This window comes from Falco punctatus, assembly GCF_963210335.1.
Source record: "Falco punctatus genome assembly, chromosome: 3".
NCBI classification, from domain to species: Eukaryota; Metazoa; Chordata; class Aves; order Falconiformes; family Falconidae; genus Falco; species Falco punctatus.
In genome coordinates, this window is record NC_137582.1 from 70193688 (window position 1) to 70209825 (window position 16138).

The 16138-nt window shown below is 45.2% G+C and overlaps 1 protein-coding gene across 6 annotated transcripts in view; it reads right to left on the reverse strand.

The window, feature by feature from the left end:
* The window catches only part of RIPOR2 (RHO family interacting cell polarization regulator 2), a 70290-nt gene that overhangs the window by 4998 nt on the left and 49154 nt on the right, over positions 1–16138 (reverse strand). For 2 of the 6 annotated variants that reach the window (XM_080378541.1, XM_080378542.1), the window contains 10 exons: positions 15585–15733; positions 14413–14542; positions 11674–12363; positions 8849–9033; positions 6818–6986; positions 5249–5384; positions 4169–4330; positions 3020–3178; positions 1775–1977; positions 212–295 (listed from right to left, as the gene is read on the reverse strand). In XM_080378541.1, coding sequence (XP_080234667.1) covers positions 212–295; positions 1775–1977; positions 3020–3178; positions 4169–4330; positions 5249–5384; positions 6818–6986; positions 8849–9033; positions 11674–12363; positions 14413–14542; positions 15585–15733 — 2067 coding nt within the window. The other 4 variants (XM_080378543.1, XM_080378546.1, XM_080378545.1 and 1 more) reach the window with 4 other exon arrangements.

Here is a 16138-nt window from a genome sequence, read left to right on the forward strand (position 1 = left end):
AAGATAAACTTTGTCGTCATTGCAGAGCTCACTTGTTTTTGCAATGAAGCTTCTAAACTGTTCCCAGACAACATGGTATCTCTAAAAGGATGCAGTGCAGTGATGCAAAACAAAAACACTACTGATGCTGCTATTGCGATTTCTATTTTCTTGTTTGTACCTATCAGATGTCCTTTCTTTAAAGCAAAGTGCAACAGTGAATTCCTCTTACCTTGAGGTATCGTAAAGCCAAGCAAGCTGCTTTCTGCAGCTGGAGGTTGGGCTGGGTTAGTGCTTCACAGTAATAAATCAAGGCCTGAAAACAGATAGAATAATGGTGAAAATGTCTGTGCCTGTGTGGAGCAGAAGGGTGGAGCGTGGAAGCACTGCTACCCTACTAAAGGGAGAGGGATTGCAGCCCACCTCCCTGACAGTGAGCGTGTGGAGTGGAGAGGCAGAGCCCTGCTGCAGGTAACACGGTGGGATAATTCCCGGCAGCAGATCCAGACCTGGCTACTCAGTATATCTTAGTAGTCTTGGGCCAGCTCGTGGTGAGGTGCAATCTGGCACCCTTGAGGGCCTTTCCGCATAAATCGCCAAAGAGCTATAAATGGGCCTTGGAGTCTGAATAGCTGCAGAGCTGACCCTTGAGGTGGTCTCTCTAATGTAGTAGCTACATTAGGGAGTAACGGATAGTAATGAGCAGGCTGGGGTGGACCCCAGGGGGACTGCAGGTAACTATTACAACGTTAGCGTGAGGTGCTAGACCAGTATACTGCTTGGCCCTAGAAATTAGTAGCTGCTGTTGAGCAAACAAAACCAGTGCAAGTGGCAAATCTCAGAGGCACTTGGCTGTGCAATGAACTCGTCTGCAGCACACGGCTGCGTAACGCCCTCGTACACGGCACCCCCTGGCCCTTCCTGCAGGCAGCGAGCCAGGTGTCAGCTACCCACGCCTCTTCCAGGAGGTTATATTTTCCCTGAGATGCTGCCTCCATGAAGCTGGGGATGGAGAAGGATGGTATGAGATACCAAGAGGCTGCAAGCATGGAAGATGAGGTAGAAGAGCAAACAAAGAGGAGACTGGTTTGACAGGGAAGAGCAGCAAAGAGTGAGCTCCTTTTTCTCCTCCCTCTGCCTTCCTTCCGCTTCTCTTGCTCTTCCAACTGCCTTTTCTTTTGCTCTCTCCCGAGAGGGATAGTAGGGAAAAGTCTGCCATGAAAGGGTAGGAGCCCACCCCTAATTTCTTCTTATTCCTCCTCTCCCTTCTCTTTCATTTCTGTTTTTAAGCTGGCTCTGCTCGTTGCCTTTGGTATCTGTGACAGACTAAAATCTTAGATCTCACAGTTGAGCTGTGTTTGCCCAAGGCAGTCCATCCCCTCCAGAAGTGGTGGGAGGTCCCCTAGATCCCAGCCTCCTTTGGGAAAATTAAGATCTCAGAGGTACGTCTGTGCCTGTCAGTGATGCTGGGACTGCTGCCTTGAAGCCTTGGACTGAAGCCAAGTCTGAGACAGGCCAGCAGAAATGCCGAAGTGTGGAAGATAGCTGGAGAGCACAGCACTCAGGGAGTATTTGCAGAGTTTTGGTTAGTACCTCTTTAGTGTAATGACAGGGAGAAGCAGACGGGCAAAATGACAGAAACAGACCTGTACATTTGCAGAAAAATTAGACAGGGAGTCCCTCTGGATCAGTTTCAATCAAGCTTGGAGTATACATGTAGACCTTCGAGACACAGGCAGAAAAAAGTCATGACAATACAGGTCTCTTAAGCGATGGGTGATTTTCTGCCGCTTACCTTCTCCCTGAAGTGCCTGTTCTCTGTGGTAGCTGTCAGAAGTGATGCCACAGTCTCGCTGACTTCGTTTTTATTTTCATTGAGAAGCAAAGCCAAAGCTCTCAAAACTTCTTGCTGCGGCGGAAGGTTATTGGAGTTTATTTTGGCCACGTTTTGCTGCAGTTTTCCATCTTTCACTGACTGCAGCACCTGAACTACAGAGGCTAGAAGTGTGAGAGAAAGGTCCTGGTTACTTCGTTTATCCACTCAATATTTCAAATTGCTCCCTTCCCCACTAGCAATCCTCGATTTATACTATACGCACAAAGGGCATAAAAAAGTCCCCATCTCAGCAATTGCAACATTGCAGTGTGTCTGCACAGGGAATTCTCTGGGCTTTAAGCTGGGCCAATTTCTCAGATGTTCTTCCAAAGGAGGAGATGAGTAGATGGGCTAGGTGGACACTGCAACACTTACGCCTACCCAGAGCTAAGGGCCTGCTTGTCAAATCTTCGCTTTCTGCTGGAAGATGTAAATCCTCCCCATAACAAGTGAAACCCAATATCCTTGTCAGTGTATTGACTTCCAGAGCATCTTTGTGAGAATGTTTCCCTGTCCGACAAGTGTCTGCCACCAAGAGCTGGGGCTCATATGTTTCAGAGGTGGTCTGAAAAGCCTTTTTCTTTCCAGGTTTCAGAGCAAAAGCTCCACAGTATGCCCAAATAAAAATGAAAACTAGGCAAGGTTCTTCAGACTGAGTGTCAAATAGAGATGAAAACTTGGCTTGCCAGGGATTGCAGTCTAGCATGTTCTGCGGAGCATTTGCTTCTCTCTTTAGTTCTCGGTGGCAGAGCCTGCCAGACACTGAGGTGCTGTGATCCCTTGGCTACTGAGACTTGCTCAGCACTTCAGAAGGTCTCTCCATACAGGATGGTGAAAGACCGGAACGTCATCCAAGCTACCACACAGAAAACTTCCCAGACCTTGGGCCCAGCCGACCACCATCAGCCATCTCCTAAGAAGTAACTCTTTCAACAGAGATTTTTCCCATTTGAACATGGAAATAGAAATGACTGAGGGTTTATCTGCATCAGCTCTTTTCCCTTGATATGTTCAGGCGCATTCAGACTTAGTATCCAAGGTACTTCTTTGTCTCCTTCACCACCTTCTTTTGTAAAATCAGCCTCAGGGCTGGACTGTTTTGTGCTGAGCTCAGAAGGACACTGATGTACTCCCCTGTTAGCCATCAGAATTAATATACCCTACCTTCTTTCGCGAGCTGCAGCAAATAGCTTCCAAGGTCATTAACACTGTGGCTGGCAAAATAGTTGTAATACTGAAAGACGGTAATGATCTCGGAGGACATGCTGGAGTAGAGGACAGGCTCCGTCCTGTCCAAGATCTGAGACACCAGGATCCTGAAGACTGCAGGCAGCCACAGACAAAGGGATGCATTAGTGAGAGCAAAAGCTGCTGGCAAAATACCACAGCGCACTTCAAAGCCAGATACTTCCCAAAGGTTCTAACCTCACCTGCGGTTAGGTTAGAAGCTCGACAGACTTTCTCCCTGTCTAGCTTTCATCACCAGAAGATATCTTTGTAAGGATGAACCTCTGCCAGTTTACGGACGGCTAGTGCAGCTTCCTATCTGATCAATACAGCACCCTTTCTACCCAAATGATATCCCGAATCACTAAACGCGTATCCACATGCACTGCCAGTTACATCTCTGTGATGCCACTGAAGCAGGGAAGATGCGCACAGAGACAGGATTTCGCTGTGCTTGGTCTTATGTTCCTGCGTGAGCGTGTGGCACTGGAAGGCTGGTCTGAGGCACGGTCTGTGAGAGCTGAGGCAGGGAGCAGGACGGAGGACACTGCCTTGGGTAGGCATCTGCAGTGCAGGTGCCCACGCCTGACCGAGTCACCCTGCGTCCCTGTTCTATCCCAGGGAGAGCTAGTCTGTATACCTGGAGTTTGAAGTGTGGTACATCCCACTCCAAACGGGAACCTATGTTCACATAGACTCACTCGAATGTATATGAATTTCATCCCCATGCACTGTCCTGGGGCATGGACAGTATACAGACGCATAAAATTAAGTGTGAGGATTCCTACTTCACTGAATCACTTAGAAACCTGTATTTGGGAATAGACTTACTTTCCAGTTAGCTCATAAACCTTAAAACAGTATTTTCTTTTCTTCTCACCTCACCTTTTTCTCCTATTCTAATGTGATTATTGGGCCAAATCTGTTTCAAGAGTTGTAGCACTAGTTTTCAAATGAGATCCTGGAGCTGTGGCCAAACAGACCTCCAAGGGGTTGGAAAACAAAGCAATGAAGACTGAGTAAAGCCCAGTACACAACCTTTCTCCATTTTGATGACTGACACAATTTTTTAGCAGCAGTTGGTACCTGTTTCTGCAAGCCCTGGACACTCCTCATTCACAGTGGTGGCAAAATTGATATCCAACTGCTTCATCATCTTGTCTGCAGACGTGTGATACACTCCTGAAGGGCCAGTACACTTCATCCAGAAAGCCAGCAGCGACAGCTTTTTGTGGAACTCTGGAATTGCTGGAGAAGACAGAAGGAACGATGAAACAAAACCGTGCTGGAAGCATCAACTTCCAGAAGAGAAAAGATGGTAAATGGAGGAAATCTCAGTCCAGCCCACTGATGGACATTAGCTGTTTGGTGGGTCGCCCTGTGCCATTACCTTCACAGAGCATGATCATGTGCTTACCCCAAGTTTGTAACATGTTTTTTCTGTTTCCTGTGGTAGGATGTGAGAAAATTTGCTCCTGATCCAGTTCTGGGCACTGATGCCTCATCCTTTTAAATATCATAAAATAATATGAGAATACTGCAAATGATCTGCATAAGACTGGTCCTTGTTCTAGCACTGCTGTGTGGCCTTGGGTGAGTCACTCAATTTTGCCTCAGTTTTCTGATAAACAAAGTAAATACACCATGTTGTATTTACCTGTCCTGCCAGAGTGCTCACGAGGGTGAGCACCTACATGTTTGTCAAACTCTTCCAAGGTATTAAAATAGATGAAACAACTAGAAAAATAACTAAATAATTCTCTATAGAGATGGCTAAAAATAAAACAGATAAAAGTGTTCGAGGAGTTGTATTATGCCTCTGATAGTATAAGGCAGATCCTGCCTTTCCTCAGGAAGGAGAGGCGGAGGAAGAATTTGGCTCTTCAGAGGTGGCAGCATCCCCACCTCAACACAGCAATGACCTCTGTCCACCTTCTACACATCAAGCGGGATAAGAAGTCCTTTCTCTTCTCACCTGCTTGTTTCTGGATACCAGCACTGAAGACAGAGTGAGCCCCCTGAGCTGCTGTGGTGGCTGCTACACCTGCCCGTAACAGAGTCGCACCTCCTGCAGCGGTGGTGAGCTCTGCACAGTGATTATCTCTGCAGGCACGCATGCCCAAACAAACCCTTTGCAGAAGAAAACCCCCCTAACTTGTCTCTTACCATCAGTAAGGGAGGTGATGTTTCCCAAGTTCTCAGTGCTGATCTCCACAATGTTCTCCATCACGAGGATCTGCCTGGACAGCTTATCCAGGAGGTCTCTTGTCACGAATGGTGTTTTACTGGAGAATACAATTTGCTGGTGAAGACAAATGGGAAGAGAGTCATTGAACAAAAAAAGCCCTCAGAAGTAAACAAAAAGCTCCAAAGCACCTGGTACCTGAAGTGCTATGGCAAATTCATTGCCTAATACCATGGGATCTCCTTAACTTCAAAAGTTTCTTGTCTCTGAGATATGTTATGGTCCTGGTTGATATGCATCGTTGCTAAATCTTTAACATCTACATCCAGATCCAGACACTTGAGTATCCAACTGGCTATTTGCATAAATAATTTCTGATTTACACACTCTGCAAAGCTAAAGGAATCCATCATCATAAGCCTTAAAGCCAGAAAAGAATATTAGTCACATAACATGGGCTGTGGACTTTAAGGATATACCTGCCTGGAGGCAGACCACAGGTCTCTCCTTCTCCACTCCATTTCAGCTCTGATCAGCTGCTTGGGTGCCTTTATTAATTTGGTGCTTTTGCTAATATTCCCTAATATTTGCTAATACTCCCAGCTGCTGACATCTGTATTTTTTTCAGCAGTCCATGTAATATTGTTCATAGAAAATCTACTCCGTGTGTGGACATAGTGTGAGCTCGCATCCTCCAACTGCATATTTACCGTGTGCTCTTGTATTTAAACCAAAACCCTCCCCTTTTCTCATACTTGTGAGTCAGCAGGGTGTCCAGCTTAGTGCTAAGTGTGCTGGAATCAGGATTACTCTGTATTGCTTCAGTGGGCCTCTGGGAAAATAAAGCTAATTATATCTAAGATGGAAGAGTCAAGTAATTGTAAAGAGTAAGCTGCGGTATATTTTGATTCGCCAGGAAAACCCTCATGCCCTTGCTTGTTGGAGCAGCTTGCTGGAGGTTTAAAATCACATTTGCTGTGCTTGGGCTCTGAAAAAAAACCCTCTAAAAGGTTTTACTAGTTAGTTGTGAGCAGGAACAGACAACTTTGATGTCCCGGGGGGCTGCCATGTGCTGCCTTTGCTGTGTCTGTTGCAGACGATCTCTCCACCTCATGTGCAGAAATTCATTTCTGGTCTTGAGCATCACAGCGTTGTCTGGGGCTTGGTGAAACAGTGAGGCCACGGGCTTCTGTTTTAGCTCTGAAGACATGGGCTGCCTTAACCAGCGACCTCCCGGCAAAGCCAGTGGACATGTGTAACGCAGAGCAGGGGCTGCCCCTGTCACTGCCGTGCTGCTCGTTGGTCCTGCTGGGCAGCACCTGCCAAGTGCCCCATAGTTTCCATGTCAGGTCTGCTCTGAGATGGGCCAAGACAAATGATGGAAGCTTTTCTGGTTGAGGGTGAAAGAGGTCACCTTCCTACCCCAGCATAGTGGCAGTCCCAGGAGTAGTGCTGACCTTACCAGCCCACTTGTACCCCACAGTGCAGGTACACTAGTGCTTGCAGGAAAAATGTTAAAATACATGCCCCAAATGAGCTGGCCCTAGTACCTGAATGAGCTGTGTGCAATACTGCAAGTGCTTAACTATGGTTATATCGAGGCTGTCATTCCCTGTGGTCAGGGGCAGAGGGCTGCCGGCCACGCTGGTGCCCACGCCTGTGTCCTCAGTGAGAGCTTCGCTCAGGTGGCCTCTGGCTTCTGGGTGCTCCGTCCTGTAGCTGGGGAGGAGGGATGAGGGAGGTCAGTGCAGGGCTGGCAGCTGCCACAGCAGACACACAACACACTCTCACTCAGGGCGACGAGCAACGAGCATGGCAGAAGAGCTGAAAGCAGCCAGAAACCTCGCAATGAACACATCATATCGCAACGGAGCAGCGCTGCCCTGGCTGGGCACGGGAAGGCTGTGCCCACCGAGGGGGCAGCTCTCTGTCCCCTGGCTGGTTTGCCTTGAGCCATGCAATGTTCTCAACAGCAAGCTTTTTTAACCTGGAGTTACTGTCACTCGGTGGTGACAGTTTTCTCCCGTCTTGGTGACTCATCTCCCCAGTCGCTCCGGATTAAGCACCATTACAATTTGTGCCACCCCAAGCACCGAGCTGCTAAGAACAGCTCTGTGCTTTCCACATCCTCCTGCTGCCAAGTTTAATCCTCATTGCAGAAGGAAAGGAAAACCACTGCTGGAGTAAGAGACATGATGTTTTCATATGCTGTTTTAGGCACGATGTGTACAGCTTGCTTTGCCAATTGTTTCTGTAAAAGCATAAAGCTATTCTTGCTGTGTTTTAAACCATTATTTCCAATGTTGTCTTGTACAAATGGTTCTCCTTGTGTTTAAATGCAAAGCCCGAGGTCAGTCCCCAGAAAACAAGCACATTTGGCTGCAAGTTCGGAAGTTTCAACACTTGCAATCTTTACACTGAGTCACACACACATCTAAAAATGGAAGCAGGAATCAACACCGTCTAGGGATAAGCCAGAGGGCAAAAATACAAGTATTAACTTCTACTTTAACTTAAAAGATTTTAGTTGCTTTGTAAGTTAGCTTATAACTAACTTAAATTTTTGCTGCTTAACTCAAATTTATGCTAAAGTGCCTGGTTAAAGCCAGATCCTTAAAATAACACAGACTGAACCGAGCTCAGAGTGCCAGTTTAGCAAGCAACACAATTTTTCAAGTTTTTCTTCCCACCAAGTGTTATTCTGGGAAGAAGATATGCAGTGAGATGATGGGAAGGGCATGGTGGTTACTTGTTTGCACTCAAAATTATCTTACACAGGCCATGATAAGCTGCAAGAAGTATAGCTGCCTGGCTGTAAAGCGTGGGCTGCAAGGCAACCATGTTCTGTTCTTTTTTGCCAGCTCTAGTGCTGCTTAGGTTCCTGCTGGGCATCGTGTCAGCTCCAAGTACCCAAAGGTGCTTTTAGGATCTAATGATTGAAACACAGCATCTTAAAGTCACACAACAAGGGCAGACCACAGCACAAACACCACAGCTTTTTTTTTTTTTTCTCTTTTTTTTTTTTTTTCTTTCTCTTTTTTTTTTTTTTTTTTTCTCAGAAAGAGCAGAAGTGATGAAAGAAGGGCAGGTAACACGCAGGGCCATGAACAGAATACCAGTCATCACTCTTACATTCCAAAGGAAACCTACACCATGCTGCTTAAATCTGGCCCTGTGTTATTGTTACTGACAAGCTTAATCCACTGCAAAGACTCATTCGGCTAGAGAGAAAAGACAAAGGGAGGGGGGAAAAACCACAGAGGAATTAGTAATTACATCCAAGGAAAGCCAGGTCCAAACCTATGTCAAGGAAGAGGCTCTGCCAGTATTGATGTCAGCTCAATTTAATTTACCCTTCTCCTTTGGAGGACAGATTGCATATATTTGATCAGGGAAAAAAATGATCCTGGAAGTTAAAAGATTTTGTATGCAGCAGCCACAGGGAACTCTCTGACCCTATAAACTCATCAAGGATTAGTCAGTCTTCCTTGAATAATGTGTGCACCGGGATCCCCTGTTAGCGACAAAGAGCTGGGGTATCAGTTTGGCATAAGCACAGCTGGCAGTTGCTACAAACTTACCTATTCTTCTCGATCTCAGTATCTGAAAATACTGAGTCTGCAACTCCTCCACCATTACAAACCTCCACACAACCACCATCCTCATCATCAAAGTCAGAGGTGTTCAGGAAATCAAAGCTTTCTAAAGCACTTTCAACTGTTAGACTTAAACTGGAGGACCTGCTTCGGCTTACTGCTGGCTTGCACTGCAAAGGCAGAACGAACCAATGAAAACCCCAGAAATTAGCTACTACTGAAAGAAAAGAAAAAAAAAGGATAAAGCTTCAAGTGTTCAAATTCTTCATTTTATTTTTAAAACAACATTTTATTGGGTGTTTCATTTCAAACCTTCATATTCACAGCATATACAATCAAAGCCTGAGAACGGGAAAATCCCTTCCACTCCTCCTCCCCTTCCCATCCTATCCCCCTCTCTTCCCCAAAGAAAAACCCTCACTGGCCAAATTTGATGTGTTTTATAGACATGAGAAGTACATCTTGAATCCAAGTGACGCAGCTTTTGGCATCCTCCAAAAGGAAAGACAGCAGTTAAGGCTCTGGAAGTTGAAAGGCGAAGGCACGTTCCATAATTGCTGTTCTAGCTACAGAAGCCAATTTATACATATCCAATGGCACTATTGGATTTATTCCAGGTGTAACTTGAATGGACCTTAGCCAGGAATTAATTTGATCCCATATTTTCAGATGTATTCATGTGATGAGAGGACTTTTGTGGCCTTTGAAGCCACATGGCTTACCAAGGAAAAGCCAATCAGGCATCAGATTCCTAGGTGACAGAGAAAAGCAGTATTGTAATTCAGAAATTAACAGTGCTAGAGAGGGGGGAAGCCATCCCATCTCACTACTGGGAGGAAATGTGATGGAAACCTTGCTGTTGCTGTAGGAAGTATCAAAGGCCCTGATCCCACGTGGTGATTCATCCAGACATGCCCACAGAGCTTCCTCCAGGGTCACCTTGCAGGATCAGATGTAACTTGATGGATCACCTCCCTTGGTTTGTGCCATGACTTCAGCACCTTAAACGCTACATGATTATTTGATCAGAAAGAGCGAGGAGGAGCCACTGGTGCTGCACAAGCCACATCTTCCAGTCCCAGGCAGGAGCCAGGACTTTATCTCAGCTTGTAGAAAGAAATGCATTGGCCTCCGAGTTCAGATTCAGCACCATCTCGAGAGCTGAGGGGGCTTGGAGTTCTGTTTCCAATTCTTTTGCACACGATTTTAATGCTATAATGCTCATATGTTAGCACTCACGATGCTTGACTCCTTAAACTGACCGTAGAGTCACTAGCTGATCAAACACACTTCCCAACATCTCCGTGACACAGGTGGGTGCTGTATCCCACATCCTCTGTAGTGGGATGGGTAAACGATGGGTTTTGCTACCATTTCCTTCAGGGCTGGTAGTGCTGTCTCTTCAGGCAAAAGCAAACAGCAACTCATGGGCTTCTCCTTCTCTCTGGTGGCCAAGAGAGATTTCTTCAGCCACAGATGGATTCCAGCTAGTCCTTTTTGCACGGGGAGCCCAGCACGGCTGCTGGTGATGCTAAGTGTCAGTCTGCAAGCTGATCGACAGGCGACACACAGACATAAGCAGATCTGGAAGAGGCGTCCATCTCAAGCATGCAGAAATCCTGTCTGCCTCTGTCTGTCTGTCCTCCCCCACATCCCATGTCTGTCCCATTGTAACTTCTGATAAAAAGAGTATAAATAAACAGTCTCCATTGTCGCTCTGCTGTTTGGATAGCTGACCACTTTGTACAAGCTGCAGAGCAGCCACGAAGTCAAAAAATAATAGTAATAGTAGCTTTGCCTGCTTGAACCTCCTTGGGAAATCATGCAAGAAACAGGGGCTGCAGGCTGCCAAAAAGGTGCTTAACTTGGGAAAGTACCATGCAGCTGCAAACGCCAATGGAAACAAGGATGTTAACAAAGTTTCTTCATAAAAAGATAATGCTGAAGGATAAATGCTTCCCTCCTTCCTCCTTAGCCATGTTTTTGAATGATGAGGCTTAAATGACTAGCAGACCAACTTGCATATGAATATGAAGCATTTGAAATGATTATTTCAAGTATATACTCAAGTAAGAGTATACAATACTCTGCACAGTAATGCATCATGACTTATTATTCATGGGGGTGATATGAGTCACAGTGATCAGCAGTAAACATACTAACAACACACATGCAAAACCCCTTTCTTCTTTCTAATTGTCAGTATTTTCTGTCTATCCTCGTGTGATGGCAGAATGTCTCTCATTTTAAAACTGCACGGGGGAAAAAGGAAAGGGCTTGGAAGAAGCCTAGGCGATGAGGGGATGGCAACTTTCAGTGAGCCTTGTGCTTTGGCAACTTAGAAAATTCAGCTTCTATGGCTACAAGGCCTGATCCTCAGCTGCTGTAGTTTTGCACAGCTCCACAGCTTAGCTGCTGAAGCACACCCACTGAGGATGTGACCCATAGATTTCAAAGGCAGAAAGCTGGCTATGATCTGATCTCCAGTATGGCACAAGCAACAGGTTCACAAGTGGTTTCTTTAGAGAAGGGTATAATTGAATTGTGGCTCTGCCATTGCACCTTTTTCTCTTTCCCCCAGGTGTTGAGCAGATTAAAAGACCCATTGTTTGAGGACACAAGGCTATGGTAAGCTTTGTAAGCTTAAAAATGCAACACTGTGAAAGGATGCTCCAAACAGGAGCAGATCTACTGCTACTGAGGAATTTTACTTGTCTCCAAAAACCCTACATTGGTGTTTGTGAGGCAGGGGAGGAGATTCTGCCTGCCTAGATTTCCTTTAGGGTAGTATTTTCTGAAAACATACTCACTTTTAGGACGTCATCTAGATGCATCACTTCTTGGTCCAGGTCCTGAAACTCTTTATACTGCTCTTTATGTGGCTCAAGAGCTAAGAGAAGCCCTTGCAAGGCTTCTTCAATACTTCCATCGAGGTAAGATTTATATCCTTCTGATTCCCCACTAATTGATCCCTCACATGGCAGCCTCTCTGGGGTCATGGGTGCCTCTGCTGATGTAAGCCTTTTTACCAGCTGCTTCGTGATGTTGCCCTCATAGGTATCCAGCTCCACAGGCTTGAGCTCTGAACCTTCATCCGTGTCCTGCAGGAGAGACACCGGGACACTTGTTTCTATAAAGACATGATCACTCCCAGCATCAGAGGATTTTTGGCAAACTTCAGGAGCTGCCCTTGGGGTGGTCTTGTTCTCAACCGCTGTTCCCTCTCCCTGGGATGGCAGGTCCTTTGGCTCGGTGACAGAGTCTTTGCGGGAGTCGCTGCTGCTACAGTCCAGGCTTGAGCTCTTGGAGGACTTGAGGGCTCGGTGCTGGGTGGGGGTGGCAGTGATGTCAGGGCTGGAGCTGACGTGAGCAGAAGACGACTCTGCTGAGTTGGCAGGGGGCACACGGTCTTCGTAAGGCAGGTCGCCAAAGGTAAAAGAAAGAGGCCGTTTCTCAGTGATCACTGTTCCATTTTCAAAGACTTCATCTGGCAAATTCGACTGAAAAAATTACAGAGAAAGAGAGAAAATGTTTTTCATGCAGCAGTGGAAAGAGGAAAGAAATACAGTATGTGCCCGGGAAAGAAAGATGCAAGGAAAAAGATTAAAGAAGCATTCAAGACTTGAGAGATGGGAAAAATATTTCAAATCCAACTCCTGCTTTCATCTGGCACAGCTCCTGATTTCAGCAGGAAAACCGCTGGAAAACTTGGGCTCGGCATGTCTCTGGTAAGCAGAGAGCTCTAGGAAGTGAGTCCCAGAACAGAGACCTGAATTCTGCTCATCCTACCCGATTCCCTCAGACAGCATTCCCAGTGCACCGCTCTAGTTCCTGTGGCATGTCTCTTTTTAATGGTGTTGTACTTAAGCCACCTTGTCTGCATTTTCCTACCCGTTATAGATTTCTGTTGTATTTATTGTCTGACTTCTAAAGTAGCAGTCCCTAAAATTTAATACAGTCTGCTCCACAAGTTTCTCTAGTGTCATGGCACTTTAACGGTGATATTACTATGCTATTTCTTTTCTGTCGAAAGTGTGTGCTGCACGTGGCAGGGATATCCCGTTGAACATGAGTTACATAGAAGTCCTGTTCAACATGAGTTTCTGCCAAAATGAACCAGAAGAATTGTGTGGTGGTGCATTGACCAGGATGTTGATCGTTTAGGGAGCAAAAATAGTGTACACAGACCCAAAAAAAAGTCATAGCATATACATATGTTCATCTCTTTGACTGACCTATGGGAAAGATCACTATAGGACTCACAACCTGCCTATCTGACCTACAAATCTTGCTTTTTTATGTGTCCAGTTCATGGAAATGCATGGCACAGATGAAAGGCAGCTACCATTTTGCTGACGATTTGCTGGAAAGAACTCTAGGTGTTCACGTGTTAGTAAGGTGCATAAGGTTAAAGTGTCCAAACTTGCATCTTTTTTTCCCCAGCACTATCAGCAACTTGTTTCCCTAAACATAATTATACTCAAAAGTTTCATTTCTTCTTTCCCTCAACATGGGTGTGCTTTTAGCATCTAGAGTCACGTCACTCGGCAAATGTAAAACATCAATCAGTGCAGCAGGCAATTTTTAAGAATACCGTTGGCTTGTATTCCTGCCCTGCTCTCTGCCCACAGATAGTTGGCTTCTGGTCATTATCCCTGTAGAAACCAAGAGGAATTTTGATTTAATATGAGCAGCATGGGCTCACAGTCATGTTCTTCCCTCTAATCAGTCAGCAAAATGAGTGAGTTGTAACGGAGAGCAACACATTAAGCATGCGTGGGAATGGAGGTGCCACATGGGGACTGAAAAAATCCTTCACCAAACGAAAACCAGGACTCACATATAGCTCTAGCCCTGCTTTTGGGCTTAGCCTGAGCGATGGCAGGTCACTAAAAGAGCGACTGCGACGAAGCTTGTCAAAGAAAGTGTCTTGCAGAGCATCTAAGATTGTCAACTTTGGCCTGTCTTGCAGGGGATGCAGCCATTTCTTCAACAGTTAAAGCAAAAAGGGTATGAGGAAGGGCAAGTTAAATGAATGCTTTGTACCAGAGTACTAAATTACAGGCATGGGGTGCAGCACTCGTAAAATTCATATCTGTGCAGGTGGCCTACTCAGTTTGTATATACACAGTCCTGATTAAGCATTCAGAATTTGATTCATGCAAAATGTAGGAGCACCCTGTGAATATCTTCAGTACAGGGGCAAATTTTGTCATGGGATACGTTAAAAATACTAGTGCTATAATGGTTGTTTAACTACTTTTACAAAATGAAGGCACATTTGATAAAGATTATTCAAGTGTCATAGCATTCAGGCAAGGAGAATAGGTATGCAATAATTGGCCACATAGTTTCAAAGATGCCAGGATCATGGTCACCGTCTTTTAGGATTAGCAGATAGAAAGGCACTTGCTTTATAAGTATGTGTAAGGGTAACCTGCAGGAACCAGGGGAAAAAAGCTTAGACATGTAAAGCAATGAAGTGTTTGCAGTGTTTGAACTGCTCTAGGGCTTCTCATTGCATAAACATGAAGCTGAACAGAACTTACAAAGAATGAGTGGTCCTTGAAGGTTGGTGTTTCGGGAGTGCCTTGGCTGTACATGGACATTCTCCTCTGGAGAGCAGATGCCTTGCTCACATTTCCTGTGGATGGGGTCAAGTCTTCAACATCAAAGGGACTACGGACACACAAGCAGAGTGGAAAAAAAAAGTTGTTAGGCTGAGCAAGAAGGAATTTCAGGTCCATGGAAAGGATTTTTGAAAAGGTGGTTTATTAGCACATCAAAACCTAGAGGTAGCAAGTTTTTCAACAGAAGTGTTTAAAAGAAAATGTAGTTAATTAGACAGCAGGCTCATAAGTGTGGCTTTCGGTTCTGATAAAAGTGTTCCACTCTCAGAAATCATTTACGTAGCCTAGTCTGATGTTATTCTTCTCACATGAAAGGTATTCTCGGATTTGAGTTGCCAAGTGTCACACATACTAATGAGAAAGGTGCTCTGCTATTAATAGAGCTATTGCATTATAAAGGAAACCAGTAGCTGTTACTGCTGGCTTCATGTTTATTGCATTACAAGAAAAAGCACACATGACTGTAAAAGTTAAATGCATCAATGCTTATTCAGAAATGACGTTTACCTATTGCATTAAAATGCAGTGAGAATTGGGTTTGAATCCTAACCCCATCAGCTTACGTAGGCTGAGCAATGCAGATGGACAAGCTTGGAGATTTCCCACCACCCTCATGGTATAGGAAGCCCTCTTTAGGGGCCAGCTTTTAAAGATGGGCCAACTTCTGCACTTGGCTATGCTAACCTAAATCCAGGGCAACGCCACTGAACTTTAATATTAAAAACATTTAATGAATATATGAGCACTCAGTTATGTCCCTTTTTTTGAGCCTGGGGAAGAAGCATATACTTTAGACAATTCTATGATCACTCATCACTATCTGCTTCATGTGTCTCCTAACGCCAGTACTTACCAAACCCGATTTAATAGCTGAAACTAGGCACAACCCCATTTGCCAGAGGGAACACAGGGAACCTATGGCTGACCATGAACTACTTCTCATCTCCCAAACTTGGGCCACAATTCCTTCCCGTCTGCCTCAGCAGAGAGCGAAATAGAGAGAACAGACCACGTGGAGAGACCTTTTCTCTTTGGTTGAATTTTTACAGCTGCTTGACCCAGTGATCAACAAATCAACCACCTCTACTTACTACCAGGTAATTTCAAGATTCAGCTTTATTGTGCCGAGGTCGTTAATGTCTACTGCAACCACCTGAGGCCGAGCTGCAAACAAGTCTTTTGTCTCACAGGTAACACTTCCCACAAGGATGTGAGTAGCAAGTCCTTTGACTTCTGTGACCTGTAAGAGACAAGAACAGGATATCCAGGACCACAAAAGGCATTGTAATCCTTCATTACAAGGCAAGGGGTTTGATTTTCTTACCTTTCTTACCCTTGCTGAAAGGCTTCTAGAACGTGACTAGGTTTGTTGCGTTACTTAGGGGAAAAATCGGGGGGTTGGTTTTGGTTGTGGTTTGTTTTTTTTAAAAAAAAATAAATGCATAGTTGCATATGATTATGGTTGTATGTTTTCTTTATGTTTTTGTGGGTGTCAGAAGAGAACAACCACACTGGCTCAGACTGAGGGGCTATCCAGTCTTGTATTTGGTCTTTTGCAGTGACCATAAGCAGAGCCCAAGGGAAAAGTGAGAACAAGAAGAGCATATTGAATGTTCTTCCATCTCATACTCTGTCACCAATTGCC